This window comes from Varroa destructor, unplaced genomic scaffold, assembly GCF_002443255.2.
Source record: "Varroa destructor unplaced genomic scaffold, Vdes_3.0 BEIS01000004.1, whole genome shotgun sequence".
NCBI lineage: Eukaryota > Metazoa > Arthropoda > Arachnida > Mesostigmata > Varroidae > Varroa > Varroa destructor.
In genome coordinates this window covers 28,502,686-28,530,358 of record NW_019211457.1, presented here as the reverse complement: position 1 = coordinate 28,530,358, position 27,673 = coordinate 28,502,686, and the positions used below count along the sequence as shown (strand labels likewise).

Genomic DNA, 27,673 nt, shown 5'->3' with positions numbered 1-27,673 from the left:
TAATGTTAATGCGTGTAAATTGAGAATTTTTGTTCTTATCTTAAGATTGTATCTAAACAAAAATTGATATTCTAAGGATATCCGTTTCTGCATATGCTCGAAGTACCCTTCTTGAAGAAATATAGATTCGGTTCAATAGCTAAGCCAGTAACCTGTCAATTTTATAATATTCTTGTTTAATCTGCAAATAGACTTTTAATTGTAACCATGGGTCAAGGGATATCAGTGGTTGTAAACTCCCTGAAATGTCGCTCAAATACACCATATAAAAAATTCCTGCAAAATTAAATTTCAGACTGGTAGCACACTGAAAGTCCCAAAATGCAAGCACTTGAAACGGTTAAAACGCTTATAAGACGCAAAAAGGCGCAATAAGACTTAAACAATTTCGAAAAGACTCACCCTTAAAGTTTATTTAGACAACTAAATTGGCAATTGACATTCTACTTTGATTTAGCCGTTAATTAATCTGAAAAATCCAGATGTGTCAAAAACTTCTTGGGTCCTTTAAATCCAGACCCTATTGAAGCTCTTCTGGCTTATTCTTCGCCAAGTTTGCTATCTTGTTTCAAAGACAATTGACTCTTTTCTGTTACCAGAAGTGGCAGGTGAATGCATGCCCATTACTACGAGTAACCCGCTAAAGTTTCCCCCCTAGTTGAACCAACCACTATTTTTTCTTTTTGTAAGGGCATAAACAAAAATTATTCGCTTGTTCGTTGTGCAACTTATTACAGATTCCTATCAACCCATTCCCATGGTATATCTCTTGGCTACAGCCACTCGTCGAGTATGCGGCTCTCCATCCTTGGGAGTTTCTACAGTACACGCTACTTATTTTAAGTCCGTTTCTATGTATATCAGCATTACTTTCTTGGAAGTTGGCTAAGCAGCTTGAGAAAGAAGAGCGATTAAAAAAGGCTCATACGAAACGAACTAACGCTATCAAGCACCGAAAGAAGAAATGACCTCAATGGTCGCCAGCTGTGTCATGCCAGGACATCAGTTGTCCCGAGAGACCTGATCTCGCTTCGAACCACCAGCACATGCAGTATCAAAAGCAGCAGCAGAAGTAGTTTCCCGTTCATCAATAATAATAGAAGAAACAGTGGCAGCTGAGGCAGCTCCAAGAACAGAACTGTATGAATAGCGTGGCTTGTCTAATCTGTGTGGCTTGTCTGGTTATAGGGATACCTGGTGAAAGGGCTTCGAACGACGAAAATGATTCAGGCTCCTGTTAAGGCAATTGAAAACTGGTACCGAGAGTCAAAATGGTGGGACTTAAAGAACAAAGTTAAAAATGGAAGAGCGTAAAATAGTTGGGCACATTTCAGGAAACAGTTTTCGCGTTAGCAGCAAATTTTCACGAACATAGGTATATATAAAACAGGGTTAGTGAAACACAAGCAGGCGAAATATAAATGTGCTGCAGAGGGAAGATAAAGTTAACAGGTTTTTGGGTATAACTATGGAGTATTTGATTTGGGTACAGAAAAAGGATTTCGCGAGTCAAGATAGTTGAACTATACATCTTCCCATATTTTTTACAATGATCCTAGATATATTCTGCAAATCTGTTCGAATAATTTAGCTTCACGTCTTAAATGAAGTTCCCTTTTAAATGGAAAGTCCCTAATTAACCTTAATATGTTAGCGGGTATTGGCTGACTCGCGGTTAAAACTTATGACTAGGCAACAAATAAGTTGAGCCGAAAAGCATTCCTATTCCAGAGTCGGAGAAACTTTTAGGGAACTCAGCAATGAAGGGGTTACGTTTTATAAATTGTCCTACTGTCTATCCAATCTCGGCTATTAATTGATTGATAATTGATAAAAATAGTAAGTGCCAAAATGTTGCGGGGCAGCTATTGATGAGTTTAGCTCCTAAAATAAAGAGGAGCAGCAAATACCATTATACTCCATTAAAGCTGCCGAGAAGGAGCAGTACATCGTACCAACAACACACTGGAAGTCCTTGAGTTTACAATATGATAATACACAACAGGATGCGAAATAGAGTCGGGGTTGTCGAGACAATTTTTAAATAGCTTGATTAAGATGCGAAGACCCATCATTCCTTCTTCTTCATCAAACTTCTATGAGATGCTCTTGTATATATAAATGCTATTGTAAAAATTAATAATAGAAACTAAATAAAGAAAATGTATTATCGAACAAGCAGACGAATGCGACTAATAATTCCGTAAAAGTAATAAACTTTATCATTATCTTAGACCGATGCAACTCGAGAATCCTTTATTCGCATTTTCTAAATTACAACAAAATATGCCGATACTAAAAGCGTCTCAGTTTCTTTATGAATTAGCTCATCTTAAGATTATCACGGCGTCGTCATTTCTTTTCAGGTGGATCGGGCTTTTCTGGTATCCGAATGTATCCCTGTCCGGGCTGTTTTTCATATTCCGAAATATCAGGGAAATCCGAGAAAGGATTTTTCTGCAGATCGGACGTCTGAAAAACCGAGAAGGAATGTAACATAACGATGCACTATATTTAAAAACGTCGCCGACCAGCCCATTTTGTCGATGACTTCGCAAAAAAATTAAACATTATTGAATTAAAGAAAAAGTAAAACTGCTTTAATGACATTTTTTGAAATCGTTATACAAGTGCAGAATTTTTCTCTATCAACTACGTTTTGCGAGAAAAGTGGAAGCCAAATTTTTAAAACGCCTTTAAACAAAGTTGTAGCCTAGCGTGGAGGAATTATATATGCTTACTATACTATATATTTATATAATAATGTATAGCGTTAGAACCGCTTAGCAGCAATATTCCGTAAAACTGCCACAGTCTTGTATTGTAATAGAATATGCTTAAATATTACGTGACAGTATGTAATAGAATAAATCTATCATTTAATGACTAAATATGCTACGTTGATGAACTGTGTTATATATATATATATATATATATATAAGTCTACAGATCAATAAGGAGAAAGAAAGGGAAAGAGGGGGATTTTAGATGTTGTCACAATGGTATACAAACTCGCTATATAGACATCGTCATACCAAATGTATTTTTCGTAGGTGTAGTTGCTCGTCGCTACAAAGTACACATTTGACAATTTGGGTTTTGTGGCCGTGTCTGGTTGACAACCATTGAAGCTTCGAACGACGCTTAGCTCATTCGAATTCGTAAGAATGAATTGACTACAATGAAAATAATTCAATGTATAGATGGAGCTAAAAAATGCTATTTTAGTTAAAAATTACAACATTTTTTTAGGTACAAAACACAAAATTACATAAATGGGAGTGATACTGGACAATAATTCCAAAACTTGGTGATTCCTTCATAGATTTTGTCGAATATTACCTACACTATTTGAGAAGTCACATCAGTTTACGGAAATTACATGATGAACTTAAATACATTCATTGTTATAGATAATAAATTCAAGTCGGAATCAGAGGCAAACTATTACCCGACGAATAATTAGTTTTGTTGGTCTTAAAAGTTGGAAGCTTCTGCGTTGTCTCGTAATTTCAGCGTCATTTGAAATAGTTTCTCAAAATGTCATACGCAGTACGATCGAAATGTCTCTTTAAATGTCACTTATTTTTGACTACTCATTTCAATCTAAGTTTTATGGTCTTCAAATGAATTATTGCAATTGAACAAGAAAACTAGCAAATTCAAACTAGCAAATAAATCCGAAAACGGATAGCATCGAATGGTCAAATTACACTAACCAGTTTCCGTTGGCCGCTCAATTTTTTGGCATTTTTTATCGTCTGTTGTTGAACGATGCGATTGGCCTCGATTTCCTCAGGCATCGGCGGTTCACTTCGGCGGTATCGAAGCCAAGCTTCCCATTCTACAGGAATCTCTTGGTCGAAACGTGTTTCATTTAATGGTACAAACCAGCGTTTTTGACGTAGATTGCTTCCTTCGGCTACAAACAACCGCATCGATAAATAAACAAGAGTTCTTTATAATGTAACTAAATACCAATGTTGTTTTCCAACGATACTTTTTGAATAAAAATGTGTGCCTATTATGGTCTTCTGGGTATTACCGATCTCTGGTTTTAGAACACGTTTAGAACAATATAACACGTTTTCTTTAATTCACATGTTGTATAAGAAGCTGCATTCAGCTCACTCCGGAAATTACTTGGCTGGAAACTGCGATGCAGCAAATAGACGAACGTATCAATATAAACGAGCAACTCCTTATAGACCTACTTCGATTTTTATCGTATTATAAACAACAACAACAAGCTCTCGAAGAAAGTGTAGCTTTTTGTAATAAGTTCGTTGCGCGTAAATACCATCAAATCCTGCCTCCTTTTTGTTGTTTAAAAATATCGTTTACAAAGAACAGCGGGGCCGTGTTCTAGCTGCTTTGAGACAAAATCAATTCTTTTGCTGCTGCAATAGTTTTGCTGGCTTCTGAAAAATGTGAAATTCGTAACAGGTAGTATCCAAGGATTAAAGACAAATTAATAGAATATAAATTTTAAAAAATTTAAGAAATTTTGGAAATTCGATGGAAGTTTAACGTGTTCCGTAAATTCTATTTTACAAATTTAAAATGCACTATTTAGTTCCACGATACGGCATTAAGAGTTAAACCGTTTACTTCATTTCTGTTGAAATTATGGCTGACTGTGATGGATCTAGTTATTCCGCAACAAACAAGTCAGCAACTCTTGGAAAGTGCACACAAATCTACAAGATAGCATACGACTCGTTTCAAAAAAGCAGAAGACATTATGTCAGTTACTTCTTTCATTATCTGTTATCCCATGGGGAATGCTCCCAACGGTCATCACAGAAGCAGTTTCTACTTTTTAGTCTCTATATATTTGCAATATTTGACACACTTGTGTTACGAATTAAACGGGAAGCTAGTTTACCAAACAAGGTCTTTTTCTTTCGTTTGTCTGACGAACAAGAAAGAGATATCGACTCCTTAGATCGTATAATCATCATTTCACAAATCTCGTTTCCAAAACATTTTGACCGCACTCTCTGTAAGAACAAATCGGGCCATCTACTTGTTTGAGAGACATGTAAATGGCCATATACATAGATATAAAACATTTAAACTGATATAGTTTCTTGTTCTTATGCTTGGCTGCATTATATCAAAGGATGCCGTCATTGCTGTTAGGTATTATTAAAGTCATCATACGATTTACAGTTTGCATGAATGCCGAAACTAAGATAATTTCTAGTCTAAATTTTCACATCGCATACTTAAATAGACGCTTTGAGTATGCCTCAAATGTGATTTTAGGGGCAAAATGTTTTTAATGCGCTTTTACTAGAAACTTCATATGCCTATAGTGTCGAGGTCCGCTAACTCGAGTTTATGGCTAAAAAATTGTTAATTCCATAACTATTCTACGAACTATTTTATAGCAAAGCTGTCTATTAAGATCGAGACGTTTATCAACAGATAGATATGAACCCCAGTGTTGCGGATGTTTACTGCGTCCTTCAGCCTACTATGACAGAGCCCGAGCTGTAAGTTACATGCTAGCCAAATTCTCCTGAAACGATTTGAAAACAACCGTCAGACATGTTTAGTACCCGCAGCGAATGCCTACAATTGCCGCGATGAGAAATCAAAAAGAAGCACCGTGTATGGAAAAGGCTTTGCCACATGCTTCAGCATAAACTCGAATTTTTCCTAACATGAGTTTTGCACTACACATTTGTGGATAGAAGAAATAATCTAAATCATTCTTGTATTTTTCAGAATACTTGCTTTAACGTATATATCATTTGTGTACTTTAAACTCTCTTTCGGTTCAAATGTGCGAGATCTATAAATTATTGGTACAGAGAAAACTATATTTATAGAGTATTTATACTATTTATACATATACCGTCTATTTATACTAACCAGGTTTAAACTCGTAATATTTATTGCCAAATCTATCCTCTCCACACAACTTCGGCCGTGGCGGTCGTCGTAAGGAGTTGACGAAGTTCATGACTAGCCTTTTCAGTATGTCTCTTTGGGCCATAACACTGCCGATGGTAGAAATTCAAATGTCACTGGCCTCCTGGTACAGCGGGGAAGGGACAACTAGCTACTTCACTGTAAGGCAATAATATTTAGATGTATACGGTAGAATAAACTTTGTTCATTAACTTCCGCGGAACCTCATATGATTGGATCTAGCCACCAGAGGAATGCAAGCATTTACTATTCAGCCCCGCGATTAATCTTTAAAAAACGTATTTCAATAGAATACATTCCTTTGATAAAAGAAATTCTCAAGTTCTTTTAATCAGCTGTTTCGATGTTTTTCCTCAGGGTAGCTATCTCTGCGAGTTCGGTCTTGTCTAGTAGTACCGCTCGTTGTCAATAGGTCTCTTGAGGAAAACACAAGGCGGAAGAGAGTTATTATGGCTAAACAGAAGACCTGAAAAGCCGCCGTAAGAGTTCGAACAGCAATTAACTGCTTGCTAGCACGAGTTAAGCACATAATATTTTTATTGTAATTGTCAAATCGACTTTGAACTTCGATAATTTACGCTCTCGAGATATGACATGGAGATGAACAGCTAGTGTTTATCAGCTAGTCGTCTGTCGAACGAGTCAGGGAGGAGAGCAAAGACACTTAAAGGCAACTTAGTGGCAATGGGGCTTGAATAAAAAAGAGAAGTAGACCGATTTGTCGGAAGTGCTCGATGTAAAAGCTTGAAAACAGTGAGAATAAAATGTGTTGGTCGTAAAGAGGTTGCGCGCGTCCTGTTTTGTGTTCCACGCTAAAATTTCTAAAATGTGAGCTGCAGAATCGAGAGGAAATTGAAAGACATTTAAAAGCAAAGTAACGGAATATCTGAGAATCGTGACGGGAGATAATGATAAAAATATACCTGGTGAAAGATCAAGATTGTTAATCGTTTCGAAACCTGCGGCTACTGGCTGATGCGAAAGTTCACAGATAGAGAATCGACCTCGCTGTCATTAGAATTTTCATTCGAACAAAGGGCACTCGTCGCGCATCTGGCAGCTGTCCCGGACCCCTAATATTCACTGCTACGTCGTCTGCTAGCTAAATAAATATGAGCGAAAGAAGATAGGGAGCCTCTCAAGTTACTGCAATATCGTGATGTATTATACTCTTCATTCCTTTCTATTTGATTTCATTGTTGAATGTTTAGAACTATTTTCTGACAGTTTCTTACTTCTGAAAATTTTCATCCTGACCTTATCCCTAGAGACTCCCTAGCCAAGGCCGCACGACGACAAACCGTCGTTTTCTTCGCAGTCTGCTTGTGAAAGGTAGGCGCGCAATACACGGACCATCGACAGTGCACCTTTCTAGACATCTCATTTCATATAGAGAGGAGAGTGCATAAACCATTGACTGCTGTGGAGGAGGACCGCCTGTCTAGATCACTGCTGGTCAATCAATGTATATGTGCACCTCTGTGTGTCCAGTACAGCAGCTATGATGACATTTGTTGGAAGGAGGCGACTTGCGGCGATTCATCCAACCTCTAAACGATAAATCTCTACCGACTTCCGAGCAACTGCCGTCAATGTGTTCTTCGTCGAGCACTGTTTAGAGCAACTAACCTTTGAGTTAATCATTGCTGACAAATTGTCACCAGTAAAAATCCTGGCGCTTGTGGGTCCTGCAGGAGGTGCCGGAAAAGGATCGCATGTATAGCGTCTATGTGTAGGTGTTCGGGGCCTTTGCGTAATGTCACCGGCCATACAATGTTAAGATACAGGTGTTAGCGCCTCGACGGCTTCTCAAGCGTCGGCGGGGTGAGTCCGTCGAACTTCTCTGTGAACAGCGGAAGGGTGCAGTGCAACGAACTTGTGTGTCGTGCGTCGAAGTGCGTCGTGTGTCGAGTTCAGGCTCTTGCGCTTGGAACACGGACTGGGGACCACTATCCAACGAGGATCGTGTTGCATAGCAGTTGCAATCAGAATAGTTGCACCAGAACCGTGTCGTTCCTTAAGCTACCGGAAAAATATATACAGATAAAAACAAGTAAGCAAATAATGGCGCTTAAGAAAGTAAAGGGCAATCTGGAGCGTATGTTCGATAAGAATCTCACCGATCTTGTCCGTGGAATTCGAAACAACCGTGACAATGAGGTAAGCAATGATGTGTGAGAGGGATCAATTAGCAGATTTTTATTTGGTGGTTTTTAGTATATTCGCATAAAGCTCGTGTAATAGTGCAATTTACACACGCGGTGGGACCAACAGCTATCATCGCCAAGCAGCTGGTGAATGTTGATGGAAATACGAAATACATCATATTACCGAAGTAGGTCCCGTAGCGTGGCTAGTTTCGGATATAGTGATGTAATATATATGCAATGCCTTATAATAGGTGGAAAGATATTGCTGCTCACAACCGTAGCTGAATTTTGTACAACATACATCTTTCCTTCAGCCTGACAATATCACCTGTCAGGAAAGAATAAACAGCTGTTTATAGAAACAAGGAAATCTTAATACAAATTTTATGTCGAACAGGTTCAAATCATTCATTGTTGTACATCTCCATTGCACCGCATCTGTGTGAATTCCAATCTCATGTTATTGTACTCATCGTCAAATAGCTCCGCGTTTTGGTATCAGTTACCGGATTTTATGAAGTGTCAACGGCTCTGTAAAATTGAGTGAATTTTGCAATCTAAATTTTTGTTTTCCAGTAAAGTTTAATTGCATCATGGACCATATGGTATAAAAAATATATCCGGTATCCTCGGTCACAAGGTAGTCAGTCGTAATGAAAACGATTACGTGAATAACTAATGCTCCTTTGATAATGCTCCTCCCCCTGCTGATGCCGACGCCACCATGGGGCGGATAAACAAGTGGCTCACGCAAGGCAGATAACGCAACCATGCCTGTAAAATTCATTGTCGAATAAAATGCACCATAGGGAACGTTCAATAACGCATATAATTATTTTCATTAATAATAGTTTGTATATGTATATATGTATATATGCTTGTCGTTTATATGTAAAAAGAATACAAGAAAACGTGTGACATTTGTACTTCTTGACAAACAGAGGAATACTTTTGGGTGCGCTACCCAATGTCATGTAGGAGTGTATGGCAAGACTGGCGACGATGGTCTCATGTACTCACAGGATCCCTGCGCGAGTGCCTGCCAGATAATGTGTAATAGATTGTGCGATGCGAATCGTGGGCATTGGTAACAATACGTTAATCAACAAAAGCAAGGTTTAGAAAGCAAAATGAAAGGAATTCGTGGACTTCGAAACGTGCAAGAGGGGTTAGTCAAAAACCATAAAAAGTCAATGCCTATGCATAATATTGACAACTGCAAAAGTCAGCGTAAAGCCGTAGCAACAATCTCGTTGGCTGTCTAAAAAACAGGCGTAGAAAGCGGATTAGTACTCACATCACTAAAGCCTATATATAAAGTTGACGAATAAAATATGGGACGAAATGGAATCTATACACCTGTGAACTATGAATAAATAATTCGAGGCTATGTTGTCGGCGTGTTATATGCTCTTTTCAGTCAATTTTTACTCAACTATTGGCAGCTACTCCTTTGTTTGTACAACAACAAAGCTGAAAAGAATTAGCACAACTTTGATGTTTATTCCAGATTCTAATGAAGTCGTGTTGATATTTAGCTAATGTCTATATTGACGATTTTGTGATAATTTTTAAAATAGCCAGTAAATTTGTTTAGCAGCGCTGTTTTGGGTTTATAGACTGTATCGGTTTTTGGTTTGATGTTTATTTGTTTTTAGCACAGAAGAGGTTATTCATCTAGCTATCTATTATTTCTTGCACAATATCGATGAATAGAAACGGACATTTTTTTGTAGGTATCGAAAGACTAGATTTACTTTATGGGTCCTTTTTGCTTTTGCGTTGTTAAAATTATCTATTTTGAACACAGTTGGACGTTGTTTCAAGGACTTCTTAAATTCCTGAGTTCAAAACTGCTTAGTAAACCAGTGTACACGGCCGCACTGTTTTGAACAGCTTTTTATTATGTATTACTGCTGGCTTTTCGTATTAGTTGGGTGTTGGTGAACCCTAAAAATTACAACTTGAGTTCTTTCTAACTGCATTTTTTATTTTTGAAATAAATGACTGGAAATTATTTGTGTCCACTCCAGTCGAATAATTCATTTTTTTTTGTTATACTCGTAGAAATTCTGTACATATGAAAACGTTGGTCATATATGTAGAAGGTGACCTAAAAGATGTATACACAATGAATGATTGTAGATGATATATATATATATAAAACAAAGGAACCTATAAAAAATATAATTTTTCCTTTTACTGTAGATATGCAAAATTCTTACCGCTCTGATCAATTCGCTGCTGATAACGGCAGTTACTGACTCACAAATTATGGCATCGATATATGACACAAGTAACGTTTTTGCTGAGTTGCGTCTCGATTTCCAGTCTTACTTCCAGTGTCCACTGCTTTTTAGCGTAGAGTGGTCTGAGGAATTGGCAGGGTATTTTATGGAACCTGCTTGTTCGAGCCATTTGTTTGGAAGATTCTCATTAAGATAACTTTTACACCACAATAATAGTGCGTAGGTACTTCGTCCTATTAAAAATTCAATTCTTCTTTTTCGCCAAAACCATTTCGAATACATGGTAAAACAAATTTTTACACCAATAAGTGTACCCTCAAGAAAGATGTAAACAGTGCACATATTTTTTGGGCCACCCCGTATATGCATAGATGAAGATCCATTTTGACGGGCACTGGATCGTATTGATGCGAAGGAGCCGATTTTATTACATCAATTATTAATTTCGTTCGCAGAAACCGTTCTCATTAATAGAATAAAGCATTGTTTTCTCACGCACAGCATATATTCATACACAGATTCAATCTTTGTCGTATAGTCACGCTTGCGTTATATATACTGAAGTTTTAACCATTTTTTATTGTCACAGGCAAAATACATTACACAATGTATGGAAGAAATCAAGGAGGAGCTTCGTCAAGACAATACTGCCGTCAAGTCAAACGCCGTTGCTAAACTGGCCTATGTAAGTGTTCATTATGATGTGCATGGGACCCATGCTAGTGAACGAGATGCTAAAAGTAATGAGAATATTGAGAATAGGAGACCGTCCTTCGTGAAAAGAGACCCATTCGTTGCAACGCGTTTGGGTTGCGTGCAGACAGCTTTTATACGTTACTTTGACGTTAATGTGTATAATTTTCGCCTATAGTTATGCTGAGCTTAAGATATTTAGACATGTACTGGAATCGACTGAAGCCTGCTATTTTAGTTGTGAAGAAGCATTGGCATCTACTGGTAATCCAGTAAAATGCTATTGTTTTAATCTTAAAGAGTCGAAAAAAAGGTAAAGTTATATTGTTTTCAGTAAGTACTTAAACACTGAAGATTAGTGTTCTTTTTTTTGCAATTCAGTGTTATATAGAGATATACCTTGATAAGTGTGGTTTATGTTTCCTACGTGCTGAATCAGGTACGTAAATATCTATTTAGTATTGGTATTATTACTATTGTTGTTACTGCTCTTGAAACGCTTCTAAATATTACATCAGTCTAAATGTAGCTGGTAGGTTTAGAACACAGTTTACATATCGGCTCGTATTTTTTTTATTGTGCGGACTCTTCCAGTTACAAATGCTTGGCTATGATATCAGCTGGGCGGCCTTCAACATCATTGAAGTGATGTCTTCATCGAAATTTACATTTAAACGGGTTGGTTACCTGGCGGCGTCCCAATCGTTCCATGACGAGACCGATGTTCTTATGCTTACAACAAATATGATCCGTAAGGTGGGCATAATTACGATCACTTACACGAAATAGGGCCAACTTAAGTTCTTGAAATCAGACTAAACATTTTATTTGAGCTAAATTTAGCTCGACCGTTACAGAGGGGAGTTTACTCGTTGAACGGGCCGTTGAAATGTATTGTTTTTTACATTTGAAAGCAAAGATTCTTACAGACTTTTGTTTAGTTAGTTCTCTTTTGGTTTGATGATCATCGCGGGATATTCATATAGGCACTTGCGACATGTGAAAATATTTTTTTTTGACTTAACCAAACAGCTCATTTTTCGCTCATTACACAGGACCTAAATAGTGTTGGGATGTATGAATCGGGTGTTGCCATGTCCGGATTAGCATGTTTCGTCACGCCGGATCTGGCACGCGATCTCAGTCACGATGTCATGACGCTTCTAACCTCAACCAAGCCATATCTGCGCAAGAAGGCGGTTTTGCTAATGTATAAGATCTTTCTACGCTTCCCGGATGCCCTGCGTCCCGCCTTTCCTAAACTCAAAGAGAAGCTCGAAGATCCTGACCCCGGTAAGCATGCATTTCCGTTCACCTACATTTAATCTGCATATCCATTGTACTGCATAGAATAGAACAAGTGCCTACCATTCAAAAATGCATGAAGTGCTACTCACATAACTATATCGTAAACTAACCTTGTCATTCACCATAGAAGCAAATCATAAGCAGCGTCAAATGTAGCTCCTCTCGAGCACGGAGAGACACACCACAACATAGAGTTGTTCTTATATTTGTAGGTCATTTGATAAAATGTTGCAGGCATGACAGGAAAGTCATTAAAAACTAACAAATGTTGACTATTCCAAAGTAAATATAATGAAAAGTTGAGCGTTGCTCGTTCGTAGCAAAATGTAAAATATGGGTCTACTTTCAATATATCAAACTTTCTGCAGATGAAATTTTTTACAAAAATGATTACGTTAGTTGTTATTTTAAAGCCTGCAGTACTTAAAACGGACGCTCTTCTTACTGATAAACGAGACTGAAGGGTCTCTCATTAAATTGCCGATCTGCCGATTAAGAGGAACAGAACGTTTATTTGTTGTAATGTACACCCCATTAGCATTTTATCAATACAGTGTGTATTGAGGAATTTTTTTTGTTTTCGCCGTCTTTTCAACGTTTATTGTTGGTATGAATAGGCGTGCAGTCGGCCGCAGTGAATGTGATTTGTGAATTGGCCCGCAAAAATCCGAAAAACTACCTCCCGTTGGCGCCAGTTTTCTTCAAGTTAATGACCTCATCAACCAATAACTGGATGCTCATCAAGATTATCAAACTGGTATGTTTAACTTAACAAAAATATAAAGAATGACTTGCAACTTTGTTGTAAAGAATATGTCTACGGGAATATAGCACTAACGTGATTGTTTAACAATATTTTGTCACATAACATGGATAGTTATTTTAGATGTAATATTTTTGTGTTGAAGAGCTTTAATACCTACTTTTGTGGTTCCTTGGATATTTCTACCTATTAGTGTTATTATTACCGTTGATGTTATTTATGACAAAAAATTGCCGTTGAAATTGATTCCTGTTACTTTCTTCCAGTTTGGTGTGTTGACCCACTACGAACCTCGGCTAGGCCGAAAGCTCAGTCAACCTCTGATATGTCTAATACGAAGGTAACATGCCCCGATAGCCCAATAGTCAAGTGCCAATATAGCCAACACAGTATCGAGTCTTTTTGGCCGTCGGCTGGGTGGTTTTCTGGCTCTTTTCAGTTAAATAGTTAGTTTTTTTTGTCCTTCGAGTCTTGGTCACCACAACCCCATATGCATTGAGCAACTATGGTAATGAAGCCCGACTTATGAATTGGTTTTGTGTTTCTCTTCTTCGGGCGGGCGATTCACGGTCTAGGTGCAGACCATGCGTTTGTGACTGCCTGGCGTGGCTTGGTTCCGTGATGGCCCAGTAATCCTCAATCTGGTGATAATGAGGAAATTTACTAAAATGAAAAGTAATTGATTCAAACCGAGCGCACTATTTATGCCGACATCACGGCAACATTGATTTAAGCTGCTTGCATTGCACTACGTTGGAATCCACTCTTTCACAGGCTTGCTCGTGATCCACAATTCATTAAAAATGCTACTAACCCACGAGACGAAGAGAGTCGACACTTCACTTATTACCAATATTAGAAAGACTCAAAAGGTTGGAAACATTTTAATGAAGTTTACTCCTACGAAGCCTTCTAATGGTCTTGCTAGAACTGAGTCGTTTCAACTCTAGTGATCATTGAAATAGGTATTAGCTACATTTAACTGTGTTACTGTGCGCGTTGTTTTTTTGAGTTTTTTTCTTCAGCCTTTGGCAGAGTTTTTAATTTCATTGTAAAATTAAGGTCGTTAGTATAACAAGCAATATTTTCATTGTGTTTAAATATAAAAATGACAGTAAGAGTGATCATCAGTGGGTAAAGTGACGTATAGTAAAAGTGGCTGCCTGATAAATATGACCGAGTAGCTACTGTTGAATAATCTACCTAATCACATGATTGACTTAGACCTGGCAAAATATTGAAGTACAACATTATATAGAAACATTGCGCTTGAGTTTAATGCAGGGCATTATGGCTTGCACTACCGATAACCTTCGTTTTCAAGTCTACGTACTTCGCGGATTAATTGGCTGGCTGAACTATCCGTAGAACTTTGTAGGCTTTGTGTTCATGGGTGAAGTTAACGTCCGTTTTGTTAGATAAAGATATCTCTCTTTATTTTGAAAAATCTTTCTAGATGATGCTAGCTAAAAAATGGCTACTACTGAATATACCCTGTTACTGTAGATACAGATTTTCAGCAAATGGACTATATTGTTTTGCCAATGAGCTGATTTTCGTGATCTTAGAGTTTTAACTTACCTAGAGCCAGTCAAATAGTGACTGTCGTTTTTTGATATATTTCCTTTAATCGAACATGCGCCTTTGTCAGCCGCTTCTACTCCCGTTACATAATCCTTGGATAGACTGAATACATAGTTGGAGTGAATGCAAATGACCAATAAGCTTAACATGTATGGCGATGTGAATGTAACTGAGAGAAAAATGTTTGCTTGATTTGTATGATAAACGGTGGCTTAGTTAGCTAACAACAAACACTGAGCCTTGAATTAGCCTTTTTTGTTGTTTTAGATATAAGAAGCAACCTAAGAATCGTGTTTGTTCTTGACTCTAGAGGAAGCCAAGCTTCCTAGCGGATTGTTTCTCCTGGGGTGTTTTTCCAGGAAGTACTTCCCGTGTGAACAATGATTACCACCCGTCATGGTGACTTCGAACAGCGAGAAATCGTTGTCGGAGTGCCCTCGTTCGGCAACGCGCGTCTTCTTCGCGTTGGGACATCTTTGTATTGCACGTTCGACGTCGTCGTAGGCTTTTAGCTATACAGAATCCTTTTAATTTCATCTCAAACAAATCCATTTTATAGATTAATGATTGATAGGCGGATCTATTTGCTCAGTCGCTTCGGGCACCAAGGAGGTGACGACGCTAGGAGCAGATTACCTCCATAGTTTACTTAGCAGAGTTAGACGAGTTTAGAATTTGCTTGATGTTACGCTTTTTATGTCACGTGATTTCGTCATGATCGCAGCGACATGATCGATCATGCGTTGTTCGGACGATGACAGAAACACATTATTTTCATGACTTAATTTCTACCGTGTTGTTTTTCCTTGAATCGTTTCGGTTATTTTTGTACCGCATTAAATTTTTATGTCTCTTTTTTATCTCTGTATTCTATTCTATTTCGGATTTGTTAAATTTCAGTTCGGGGCGCTGACGCCGCTCGAACCACGCCTCGGCAAAAAGCTCATTGAGCCGCTGACTAATTTGATCCTCAGGTACCGAAACCGATGTTTGAAAAAGTGAAAGTCTTGTTGTTTCTCACGTACGCCTTTGCTACCTTTCCTATCCTATTTACTGTTTCTAATATTTCTTTAAACGCTTCCTTAATTAGCGATTTCTCTTCTAGATCGTTAATGGCACGGCACGACCCGTAATAATAATTGGATGCGTTATTATGAGGGTGATGCAGGGTGAGCGGAAATAAGAGTGCTGCGCGATAATTTTTTCGGTGTAAGAAAAATATCCAATAATAAATAGCGCGTAATATCAAACTGAGTTGCACAGGAACTGTGTAATTAGGCGAACGTAAAAAATCGCGCAATCGTTATTTGGCCACCCTGTCACTTGATATAGGGAGTTTGTGATTAGTTTGTGATAAAATTAATTATGTTTTGGAATAAAACTGTCTTGTTTTTGCCTATAATTGAGCTGTTCGATAAAAAAAATGGTAATAACATCTAAGCTGCACTCACATATTCGCATGGCAGTCTATACTTATTCTAAGCCTTTCGGGAGATAATCTTCAACAAGGAATCGTGTGTAGTGCTTTGCGGCTTGCAGATTGCAATTTTTTTCAATTGGACTCTGTGTAAACATTAATTAACGAAACTCATTATTCTTGAAATAAAAGGGCAATTTTTACAAGCCTGAAAGGTGTCCCTGTTTAAGCCATCTATGAAATGATAAACTGGTTTTTCCCTTCGAGCTCTAGTTTGTCATAAGTCGACGTCTTAGCTACTTTTCTGGTTCGAGATGGCTAATAGCTGGCTTATCTTAATAACGATTCGAAAGTACAATCAATATGATTTGCTGACTCTGCTTCATAAACGACAAAACGATTATCAATTGGCTTCTAAGAAAAGTGCGCAGATCAATATCAAATAAACCTTAATCTGGATAACTAACTGTCATAGCACGACTAACTGATTCTCGAGTGGTCGATGGAAATTCCATATTAGGACAAAGAGAATCGCGAACTATGTTTGCTATATTTAAACAATTGTTTTGTCTAGTAGTTATATAACTGCCCCTGCATCACATAGACCTTTGCAGGTCGCAAAGGATAAAAAAAAAACTTGTCGTTTCCAAGCGATTGAATAAACTGTAAACATTTACAGTCGATGATGTTATTAGGACTCAAAGCTGCCCAACGGGGCCTGCCTAACGAAGACACTGTCAAACTATGATATTATCAAGTCCCTATGATGCCTTAGGGACCCCAGTTTTTTTCACCGGTGCAAATTATCGCCGACAAACTATTTACCGTGTTCTGTACCCGTATCCTCTGACTATGACCAAGGTCGAAACATCTTTTCTAAAGCGACACAAATGTCCATCACATAGGACCACCACAACTGAGCCCAACCTTCGCAAAACGCAATTATTACGGAACTTTTCTGTATAACAGCCAACGCTGGTTTGAAAAATGCACCGACTCATTCTTTTATAATATGACATAATAATAATACTAATAATAATGCGGTATTATCTAAAATTGTATGATATCGTCTCGTTTTTTTTTTTTTCGCAATCCTCCTAACCGGCCTTCACCGCCCTAAGTTTTCAAAGCTTTATTCAATTTTTCTATGAACAAACAGCTTACAGATCCGTTCGATTTTGATGTGATGCGAACATCTAGTCTGCTAATCATTTTCAGGCTTATATCGTTACAGACTTAGAATGGCCCGCTAATTCCTCTTAACCGTTTGTCTGCCACCGCATGGACGGCCGATATATATACATATATACACACATTGCATGAATCGCTTGTCGAATCTGCATGTCAAGTTCTGCACGCCACTGCATTGGGGGGTATTGTGGTGATGCTGATGAAAATGATGCCAATGATGATACTTCTGTCATGAATATGTGGCAAATCGCTGTGCAAGTGAAGATACTTGGAACGTCATTGAGGAAGTCAATTAATAATATCTATTTATTGTGTACCGGTCAACCTCCTGGCGTGATTATCATTGCCGCCTCGTGTCGTTGGGTTCATACAGTACGTCCGCAATGTCGTTGCTATACGAATGCATCAACACTGTTATCGCTGGTAAGTTGTGAAAAAGATGACTAAAAATGAAAAAGGAAAGAAATCGTTCGTTTTTTCTATGCGAAATGCTATGAGACGTCATAGCTTTAGTCACAATTAAAAAACTATCTATGCTATATATGCAATGATTTGATGGAGCAATATATGCAACTAGGGATCAATTCTATTGTAAATGGATACGGTGAAGTGTCTCAGAATAGCTTTAAAAGGTTCTTGTCAACGTTGTCAACGAACCGTAAGGCGTTTTTTCAGAATAAATGTGCTGGTTTATTTAGCATGCATAAATGCGCCAAACGGCATTTTAAGAATAAAGGAAATACATGTAAATCAGTTTTCTAAATTTCCAGAAAACAGTGACCTATTTACTGCTGTCTTTCCATAACTAGTTGACAAAAACTAGCGAATTTTTTTAAACTGAAAAAACATAATCATTTGAAGGATAAAATTTATTGTATCAGCTCGAGTATAGTAGCGCCTCATTTTACCTATTGAATCTTTTGATATTTTGTGCTGACTGCCTTAGTGTTGATTTCGATCTCCTCCGGTCTGCCGTCGCATTCAGCGTCGATTCAGTTGTGCGTACAGAAGCTCAGAGTGCTCATCGAAGATTCCGATCAGAACTGTGAGTGTTGTCTACTACAAAAAAAAAAGGATTTTTTACGTAGATAAATTTGCCGTTAGCTAGGTATTCCCAGGAGCTGACTAAGTATTCCTTTGTCGCAGTTTGTAGATATATCAGTTGGTAAATGTGTGATGGCGCAATAATACCGTGCTTGCCTGCTAAACTTAGGTACATCTGAGGTGTTCTAGGTTAAAAACGGAGCGTAGAGACACTTCATTTCGTGCTGGTGGAAGCCAGTTGTCTACAGCGATGCCAAAATATTAAGTTTAAGCATTCATTCATTGGATAATGATCATTACCGCAACATTGTTGTGAATTGGCACCTTTAGTGAAGTATCTTGGTCTATTGGCGATGGCGAAGATCCTGAAGACGCACCCGAAGACTGTTCAGTCGCACAAGGATCTGGTACTTCAGTGCCTGGACGACAAAGATGAGTCAATCCGACTGCGCGCCCTGGATCTTCTTTATGGAATGGTCGGCAAGAAAAACCTTCAAGAGATCGTTCGACGCCTTATGACCCACGTTGACAAAGCTGAAGGTCAACATTATCGGGATCAATTACTTGCCAAAATTATCGACATCTGCTCACAAGACAACTATCACTTCATTACGAACTTTGACTGGTTAGTAGTGATTACTTTCAAACATAACTATTTGAAACTTGGAAACTTTCTGTAAATCACAAATGTGATATTTTGTGATTGAGTTATTCGGGCTAAACCATGAAAGAATTTAGAATCGAACCGTGTATATCAAGATCTGTTCTTTCTGTCCAGTCAGTCAAACAAAATACCTATCATTTGTTTCACAAGAATTATTATCTCATTATCATAGAAAATATGGCAACGAAACTTTACCGAAATTGTTACTCTTTGCGCGTCCATAGGTATATCGGCATTCTAGTTGAGCTTACGCGTATTGAAGGCACCAGACATGGTGAATTAATTGCTGGGCAGATGCTTGATGTTGCGGTTCGGGTCGAAGCTGTCAGAAGTGAGGCCTGCCGGCAGATGGCACATCTGCTCGCCAACACGCCGCTACTAATTGGCCAAAAAGACTCTATCACGCAGGTGCTCATGGCTGCTGCGTACATCTGTGGAGAATTCTCACAGTAAGTAATATGCGTATGACACATGCTCTACAAAAAATAAAATGAAAAAAAAATACAAAAGAATGGCATGATTTTTGCCACTTTAAGAGGTGAATAGCGTTCTAATTTCAAAATGTCAAAATGAATAAAATTAAGAGAGCCTTGATTTTTTGTTAGCAACTTTTATTGGCTGACGTTGTTTTTCTAAGAACGAACATTGTTGCAGCCTTCTTGAAGATCCGGAAGCGTGTATGGAGCATATGCTTCGAACCAGGGCCTGCCAACTTCCACCCCACATTCAAGCGACTTTCGTTCAAAATGTCCTTAAAATATACGCTGGCATTTGTGCTTCGTGTAATGAAGAGACTTTCCGGCGGTTATCAGCACTGATTATAGATAGACTGCCTATTTTTGTGCACTCAGGTGACCTCGAGGTTCAGGAGCGGGCGTGTTGTATGCTGGCTTTGGTAAAACAAGCTGTAAAGCTTTTCGACCGAGGAGAAGATGTGCGCCAGAAATTACACTTCCTATTCCAGGGTGAACTCAATCCAGTTGCTCCAAAGGCTCAAAAAAAAGTACCATTGCCAGAAGGCCTGGATCTTGACTCATGGATTAATGAGCCACCAAGTGACAATGATAGTGACCGCGAAAACGCTGGAGGAATGGAGATATTCTTCAAAACCGAGAAGTAAGGCATAAAATGCATTGTTCTTTTCTGGAATAACATCAATTGCTTTGCGCTCCCTTGGTTATGAACTAGCTTCATTTTAATCGTGCGATATTAGTTACTTCTGTTAAAGGTAGATTTGAATCGAAAGCATCTTTCTTTCTGCTAGACAATTGTTCGTGTTTGATGAATCAGTTCGTTGTAGTAGTCAGAGTTTAAAGAAAATTACCGGTCCCACACACTTTTGAACGATGATCTGAATTGAATGTTTCACCGCTTTTCAATAGGGTAACAATTGCTGAGGAAGCTGCCCGCTACGACCCTGATGAGGAGGAAATGGAAAAGCGACGAAAAGCTCGACGTTCGGAGCAGGCGGACAATCCGCATTACCTAAAAGGTAGCACCAAGTCTGGCAAGAAAGACAATACGAAGTCCAACAGCCATCGAAACCACCGAGATAAAGCCAGAAGTGGCCTTGAGCAGGATATTCTCCATGCGCTCAACGCAGACGGCGATTCATGTCGAAATAAACGGAGTCATCGAAATGGCGAACGTGGAGCTGCAGATGAAGGTGGCGTAGACGAAGAAGGCGACACTAAGCGGCATAAGAAATGGTCCAGCAAGAAATCAGCTTCGGGTGGCAAACGCAAAAAGGACGCAAAGCTTTCGGAGGTCTTGCGGGCCGATAGCGAGGAAGACGAAGAGGAAGCCGAGATGGACGAATCGCCGAGCGTCCTCGTCAAAACACACATGGAGCTGCCAGACGGAGCCAAACTCAGCGACAGCGACGACGACAAGGACGCCAACGATCCCCATCGCGCGTTAAATATTGACCTTGGAGTCGCATTGGAAGAGAGCGTATTTATTAGTCACTACTCAAAGGCAAAGAGTGGCAACATCGGCAAAGAATCAAAGGTGTTGTCGATTACAACGGCCGTGACTGCAGGAGCGACTGTAACGTCGCCCACTCTTCAAAGCAACAACGAAAATCACCAAAAAAATAATAATAACAACAACAATAATAACAATAATAATAATGACGACAACAATAGGAGGAACATCGCCAATGACGAGAGGTAATGCTTGTTAATAGGAAGCGTTATGAGGAGCTTTAGTATCGCGCTAAAGGAGGCTCAGCGCTTGTATTATAGGATGAGGGTCGGCTGGAAAATATAGGAATTCTACGTTTCTTTGGCGTTATCCATTGGCCGCTCTTAAATTGTATGTAATTCGATATGAGCTAACTAAACGCAGTTGGAGTAGCTGATAATTAGTAATAACCCTCTGACATTTATCCTTGAATTGTGGTCATTTAGCATGGATGATGGCCTATTAATTAAGGATATCGACGGGTCTGGCCACCAGAAAAAGGAAAAGAGGAAGAAAGACAAAAAAGACAAGAAACATGACAAGAATTATAAGAAAAAGGACAGCACCGACGCAAGTGAACTCGAAAAATCCATACGGCATCATAGCAGCACAAAATCGAAACATGACAAGGTAAGAATCAAGACCATGCTATAAAAGTTGAACAAGCTTTTCAAAGCTAATGTTTTGTTTGGTGACTAAGTCACTTGAACCTATGAGCGTGTTATTAAGTTCTTAGAAACATCTACCTAACATGTCAACCGAACATTTTGGCCAGTGTCGGTTCTGTATTGGTGGTATCCGAGTAATGTGCATCGTAAGTGCCGTCCATTAGATTAAGTAAAAAGTTCCCGTTGTCTTTAGCCACTTTCATTTGTTATAACCGTCAAACAAATAAACACATCTTAGTTTATGCAGTGTTCTTTGCTTTCTATAACTTTCGCCGTTCTTTCTGGTAACCGATATATAGGTCCCGCGAAATAAAAAGATTTGATCCTTAGGAGTGATCCATTCTTTGACCCATTTGTGATATTTGGTCCCTGTTCTGAAGTGTTTGCCTCTCCGGCTATGACCAAAATAGGTGATAATCAGGTGGAGCGTTGTCCGGCTTCCACGTTGCACTAGGCAGACGTGCCTGCTGGAAATTCGTTAGCGCCCTCTAAGTCATCAAGCTGTGTATTTAAGCTATAAGCAGTGTAGCGTTGTTAAGCCATCAATAATATTTTGCGTCGCCCTTTGCCAGGCCAGAGCCTGTTTCTGTGAACTCCGTGGCCCGCACGGATCGGTTAATTTGCGTAATGGTTTCCGGTAGTTCGTTCTTGATATTTGAGTAGCTCATAGTTTAGAAGTTCCTTTTTATCACACCGTACACAAAAGTGCGCCTTTTGGCCATAAATATTCCTTCATGGCGCCGAGTTGTTTAATGATTCTGGTTGCGTTTAGGGATGTCGCAAAAAATCGGTCCCTTATCGCTGGCAACAGGCTTTTTTCTTCTAATTTGCAATTATTTTAATACAAGCAAGGAGAAACATATTGTCAGGGGCAGGTGTTTTTTTTCGACATTTTTGAATGCGTTCACATTAGTGCCCACTTTTCTTCTCCAATCTTTCTCAGTACATGCAAACAACTGATAGCAGTCATTTTATAATTCCTATGATCAGTCGATCCGATGCTAGCGCGCCTACAACGACGATTTGTCCACTACAACAGAAAGTTGTTATTCATCATAACTATTAATTAAATTCACACTGAATATTAACGCTCTGTAGATAATTATAATCGAATCGAACGTTATGTCCGTCTGCGTTACTCAGGCTTCGGTTGGCCCGAAAGAAAAACGCTCGTCCCGCAAAGAAGGCCGTGACTCGACACACCGTAAACACCACACTCCTAAAAAAAGGACCTCATCTGAAGGTGGAAGTCTCTCATCATCAATAACGCTCTTTGGTGGTCACAAACAGAACAAGAGTGGCTATGAGGAGACTCCGGGCATCACTACGCCGTCACATGAAAAGGGCATTTCCCTGTTACAGACACCGCTCAGTCCATCCCTCGCTCTTCTCCAGTGCGAGTCGCGGTTCGAGCCCCTGAAAGAGGATCAAAATGTCAAAATTGTAAGCGGCAATTTGCTTAGGGGTTAGCGAATCCCGTACAAGCATTTTAAAAATAATAACGTCATTAGATAATGTTTATCTCGTCAATAGAAGTATGTGACTTCAAGTGTTAGTGGGTGCTAATTGACACATATTATCTGCATCTCTCTAAAAAAGATGCTCACGTACAACTTAGTTGCTGGGATATTTTTTCTAGCTTCAATAGAACACGTCAATATTATAAGGTTCTCTGAGCAAATATATGCACAGTTCCGTGACCATTGTTGCTGTATTATGCTTTAACAAACCGGCTTCTAACTTTTGTCTCATCGGTAAACGAACTTTCGACAGAGTTACGAAATTCGCACAATGCTCTATGCCCGGGACCAATTGGTCTGCGCGCTCAAATTCACTAACAAATCTGGCCATTCGCTAAAACAACTCGAGCTGTCGTTTCGTGACGGACAATACCTGAAGTTCGTTAGGTCTGCGGATTCTGATGACTCGACGGTGCCCGCACTACCGTTCACCGTGTTACCAGCCGGCGCTTCGCACATTAACGAGTTTCCCTTTGAAGTATCACATCTGGCCGCCGACCAGGTGAAGGCCACACTTACCTATATGTGGATCGAAGAAAACGGCGTTCTTAGTGATAAAATCGATTGCAAGATCAAGGTCCCTGTCGTAGCTTACCTTGTCCCTACTCCAACTACCAGGTAAGTCTCGGTTGTAAAGCTGGCAATAAATTTTTTGCCATAGCGTTGCCCTGGTGTTGACAGTGCAAATTATACGATATTCAATGGATTTATCGGCTTATCGTTACAAACACGCCGTAGCTGGTAATGATATGGGTTTGAGACTATACTGTTTCGCAAGACGTGAATGTCTCAAACAGCAACGTGTTTTCCCGTCGCTTCCACATTTTTTATAGTGATGTCTTCTGCGGAATGCTGTCATCCGGTTCCCTGATGGCCAAAGGTTCATTAACCATTCCCGATGTCGATGTGGACTTCACTCATTTGCTTTCGAAGCTTGCCTTTCATGCGCACTTCGCCCAAATTGAACAGGTAAACCGTAAATCGTTCAGCGCGTCCAATCAATTTTGATTAGCTACCTAAGCACTATTAACAGAAGGGACAATTAAGCGTGATATATCGTATCATATTCATAGGCTCGACTAAAATCGCGCGACTCCGTGAATATTTTTCCTTCTTTCAAACAAAGGCATAGGTTAGTATAAGTGAATATCTAACTTTGCTTGGATTGTACAGGTCGGTCAAAGTGCATCTCTCCTGGCAACAGCAATCTCCGGTGAGCCGGTTTGTCTTCTCGTCAAACAAAAAGAGCCGACGAAAACTTCTAGCGCATTACTCATTATCGATGGAAAAAGCTCACGTGAGACGCTGCTTAATCAAGCGTTGGCCGAGATTAATAGGCTTATAACTTCCGGGAGCCTCTTTGAGGAATAGACAACGATAGCGAATTCGTGCACGCCTTAAATGCTGTTGCTGGCTCTCTGATATTCATTAAATGTTAGACTGGGACTTGAACGTTACAAATAGCGTTAAAAAAGGTGCGTTTTGGCGTAATCTCTTTTTCTGCCATGTTCTGCAATTTACCGCTTTTCGTACTGATGAAGATGCTTATACGGCTAAATCGACACTTTTCGTCTATTCAAGAGAGCTACATCCTATGATTGGTGACAGAGTTCGGAAAAGGCTGAATAATGCCTGTACCCTATTCCACCAATTGATTGTATAGATACCCGTGTAATGCGTTGCGGTTGATTCATTAGCAGGTCTATAATATATATCAGTGATGACTCGTGAGCTTTCACAACAATCATGTGCCACTACAGAACATTAAAAGCAGTAGCGCCATTTGTTGGTTTTGATATTCTACCTGTACGCAAGTTCACGGTAACATTGATGGTGATAAATGTCAATGAATTCCATGCGCCATTAACCAAACAAGGACATCATTATCCTCGTTCGCTTTAAACAGAAGACACTAAGCGCTGGCAAAATTAGAGCAATTTTTGGCGAAACAGAAGAAAAAAATGAGCATGCCACAATGTATACGGGCAATACATTACGCAATAGGAAGAAGAGCAGCGCGCCTTTGGGCTATCCTTCATGGAGCGACAACAGTTAAGTGCAACAAACTTCGCTTGTTTTGTGGTCGACCAACCCACTAGTTCTTCATCATCACAAATACTATCGTCATCATCATTGTTATATTGCAGACATTCCGAAAGTGCCCTCGGAGGTACAACATAAGTTTTCGCAAGGGGGAATACCGAAAGTGACACTACGACTGTTACGAGTACGTGTCTTCGACTCGGATCTATAGAGCTGCCAGCTCTTATATTCCCATCCGTTTAACTGACTGGGAATCGCCGATAGTTAACCATGGATGCCCATCTTAGATTTTACCTAGCAAAACGAGTACACATAAACAATTTCTGATTTCAGCAGTAATTGTTTATTTGTTTCGTGATTATTGACCAGAAGTCACGTTATCCTTAGAATATCTAGTTTGCTTGGGAGGTAAACTTTGGCGACGCAGAACTCCTTTGAACAGCGAGCAGCAAGAGTCACCAATGAGTGAAAAGGTTTGAAATCTCCCTGACGATGTGGAACAAGCATAGGAAGAATAACGGATCGGATAACGCATATGTGCGTAGAATAATCTGGAAAAGTCCACAGTTTTAGTGCTGGCTTTGTAATTGTTTCAGAGTTGCTTCAGCAGATCGGGTCGAAGTGATTTGCGCTAATACATCTAACAAATGGCATATGGCGCTTAGAGAAAAGTAAGACAAAAAATCTGAACCTACCCGTCATAGAAGAGACGTTACATCTGAATGAGAATGTACTGCAAAGCAATTAACGTGTACAGAAGTGACGGGAAGTTAAGGAGTGAATTACAGTATAGATGCGTTTATGATAACATTTTAGCGTGTGTGTGATCTACTGTTAAAAAGTCTAGAAGGCCTAAACCGTTTTAATTTCGTTAATTTTTCACTGCTTAAATCCTAATCGCCTCGATATGCATCTTACACGGTAAGGAACTATATATAAAGGCCTATAACATTAGCGCCAACTATAAAAATGGCGGGATCAGAAAAATGATTAACAATTAGGAGTAAATGTTATGTGGGGCGAACGTCTACTCTCATTTTTGAACGCGTTTTTCATAAGTGAAGCTGTCCACAGCTACAAAGTGGTAAAGTACGTAACGTAACAGCGCTAAAACAATTCTAAGAGGTGTGTAGCAGACAAATGCAATATCTGTATGGTACATAGAGGTCACCTTATATACATATATATATCGAAGGGAGAGTTATATATGAATTAGGTGATAAACAGCGAACTGGGATAAGGATGTAATGATGAAAACACAAGTATGTATGTGTGTCTGCAATGAGTAACAAACAAAACTGAGAAAACAGAGACAAAAGATCGTCCTAAAACGATCTTATTATTTATGATTACGACGAATACATTTTTGTGATGAAAAAGAATCTATACAGAGTAATAATAAATTGTCCGATAATATTGGTTAAAAACGGATGCTTATCATTCCCATTGTGTGCCAAGTACACGTGTGACGGTTGATTACCTTCGCAAACGTTTTCTGTCTCGAAAAGTTTCTTTATCGATTTGAAAACAAAAACCTAAAGCCTTTTTCAAAGTGAGCAAAAGTTAAACGCGCTGAATTCTATAGTCAAATATTCATGAAACAAAAGCTGAAACAAGACCTGCCTAAATAACGATATTCGCTAAGTGTAATTTTTGAGAACCCTAACTGTAATTGCCTAGGTTATTATTGTCATTTAATGATGATAATCCCCCTGAATGTAAAAAAACGACCGTTGAAAAGAAATTTCGAAACTGTCCGTGCGTCCAAGACTCTTACATTGTGTCCTATATATATATATATATTATATTATTATTATTATTATTATTATAGAGGTTACGAAGCTAGCTACCACTCAAAAAAAAGCGAAATATATTTCGGGATCTGCAAATGGCTGTGAATCCACCACTTTTGAATTAAACACCTTCTCTCCCTTTTTTACTTATCTAATTCTTACTATGATTTAATACACAGTATAATCTTTTCATTTTTTTTCGTATATTTTATTATTGCTACCTTCCTGTCGTAACAATAACAATTGAAAAGTGTTTTTTTATTTTATTATCCATTTGCTGCTATATCATCGCATATTCGTATAGTTATTTCTCATTTACTCGACTAGTTTATTGACGCGCACTCTAATTCACACGGTTCGTATTTGAACATTTCTTGACCGTCATCACTAGGAATATCATGGCGTGCGTTGCCCTTTACTATTCTATTAGCATTATAGTCATTTTTCTCCCATCCGACATTCATTTATGAGGGAGTACATTCTGCTCCATATTCGCGATGTCCCTGTTCATTGCACGACGATTATTTCGCCTATTACATTATTTACCAAACCGCGCATCGTGTTAATCAAAAGTAATTCTTGTCATGACACTGACAACAACAATAGCAATATACTAATCCCAGAGTCACCATCTGTTATTATTAGTGATCATTTTATTATTCATTATTATATTATCAT

The 27,673-nt window shown here is 38.9% G+C and overlaps 3 protein-coding genes and 1 long non-coding RNA gene across 13 annotated transcripts in view; 2 read left to right on the top strand and 2 right to left on the bottom strand.

The window, feature by feature from the left end:
- Window positions 1-2,904, top strand: part of LOC147756053 (small integral membrane protein 15-like) — a 6,338-nt gene extending 3,434 nt beyond the window's left edge. For 4 of the 5 annotated variants that reach the window (XM_086989075.1, XM_086989073.1, XM_086989072.1 and 1 more), the window contains exon 3: window positions 738-2,904. In XM_086989075.1, coding sequence (XP_086845201.1) covers window positions 738-968 — 231 coding nt within the window. In that variant the 3' untranslated portion in view covers window positions 969-2,904. The remainder of the gene's footprint in view (window positions 1-737) is intronic. The other variant, XR_015327672.1, reaches the window with a different exon arrangement.
- LOC111248868 (uncharacterized) lies at window positions 2,226-7,012 on the bottom strand. 3 transcript variants are annotated; one of them, XM_022801910.2, is made up of 4 exons: window positions 6,867-7,012; window positions 5,884-6,081; window positions 3,720-3,922; window positions 2,226-2,472 (listed from the first exon to the last, which is right to left on the bottom strand). In XM_022801910.2, exons 2-4 carry the CDS (start codon window positions 6,005-6,007, stop codon window positions 2,353-2,355), a joined length of 447 nt encoding a protein of 148 aa, XP_022657645.1. In that variant the 5' UTR covers window positions 6,008-6,081; window positions 6,867-7,012; the 3' UTR covers window positions 2,226-2,352. The 3 variants fall into 3 exon arrangements, with proteins under 3 accessions (XP_022657645.1, XP_022657646.1, XP_086845197.1); XM_022801911.2 differs by lacking the exon at window positions 6,867-7,012 and adding an exon at window positions 6,410-6,589; XM_086989071.1 differs by lacking the exon at window positions 6,867-7,012 and adding an exon at window positions 6,522-6,539.
- Window positions 7,013-7,161: 149 nt separating this feature from the next.
- g (adaptor-related protein complex 3, delta 1 subunit-like garnet) lies at window positions 7,162-26,629 on the top strand. Of its 4 annotated transcripts, XM_086989016.1 has the most exons (18): window positions 7,162-8,103; window positions 9,035-9,261; window positions 10,932-11,027; window positions 11,630-11,791; window positions 12,091-12,328; window positions 12,961-13,100; window positions 15,591-15,664; window positions 17,672-17,721; window positions 18,245-18,343; window positions 18,673-18,967; window positions 19,231-19,455; window positions 19,661-20,122; window positions 20,389-21,177; window positions 21,418-21,601; window positions 22,783-23,082; window positions 23,413-23,777; window positions 23,993-24,128; window positions 24,333-26,629. In XM_086989016.1, exons 3-18 carry the CDS (start codon window positions 10,953-10,955, stop codon window positions 24,528-24,530), a joined length of 3,792 nt encoding a protein of 1,263 aa, XP_086845142.1. In that variant the 5' UTR covers window positions 7,162-8,103; window positions 9,035-9,261; window positions 10,932-10,952; the 3' UTR covers window positions 24,531-26,629. The 4 variants fall into 4 exon arrangements, with proteins under 4 accessions (XP_086845142.1, XP_022657630.1, XP_022657631.1 ...); XM_022801895.2 differs by lacking the exon at window positions 9,035-9,261; XM_022801896.2 differs by lacking the exons at window positions 9,035-9,261; window positions 15,591-15,664 and adding an exon at window positions 13,373-13,446.
- Window positions 18,150-18,802, bottom strand: LOC147756052 (uncharacterized). Its single transcript, XR_015327674.1, has 2 exons — window positions 18,667-18,802; window positions 18,150-18,357 (listed from the first exon to the last, which is right to left on the bottom strand). It is a non-coding gene; the product is annotated as an uncharacterized LOC147756052 (long non-coding RNA).
- Window positions 26,630-27,673: the final 1,044 nt, after the last annotated feature.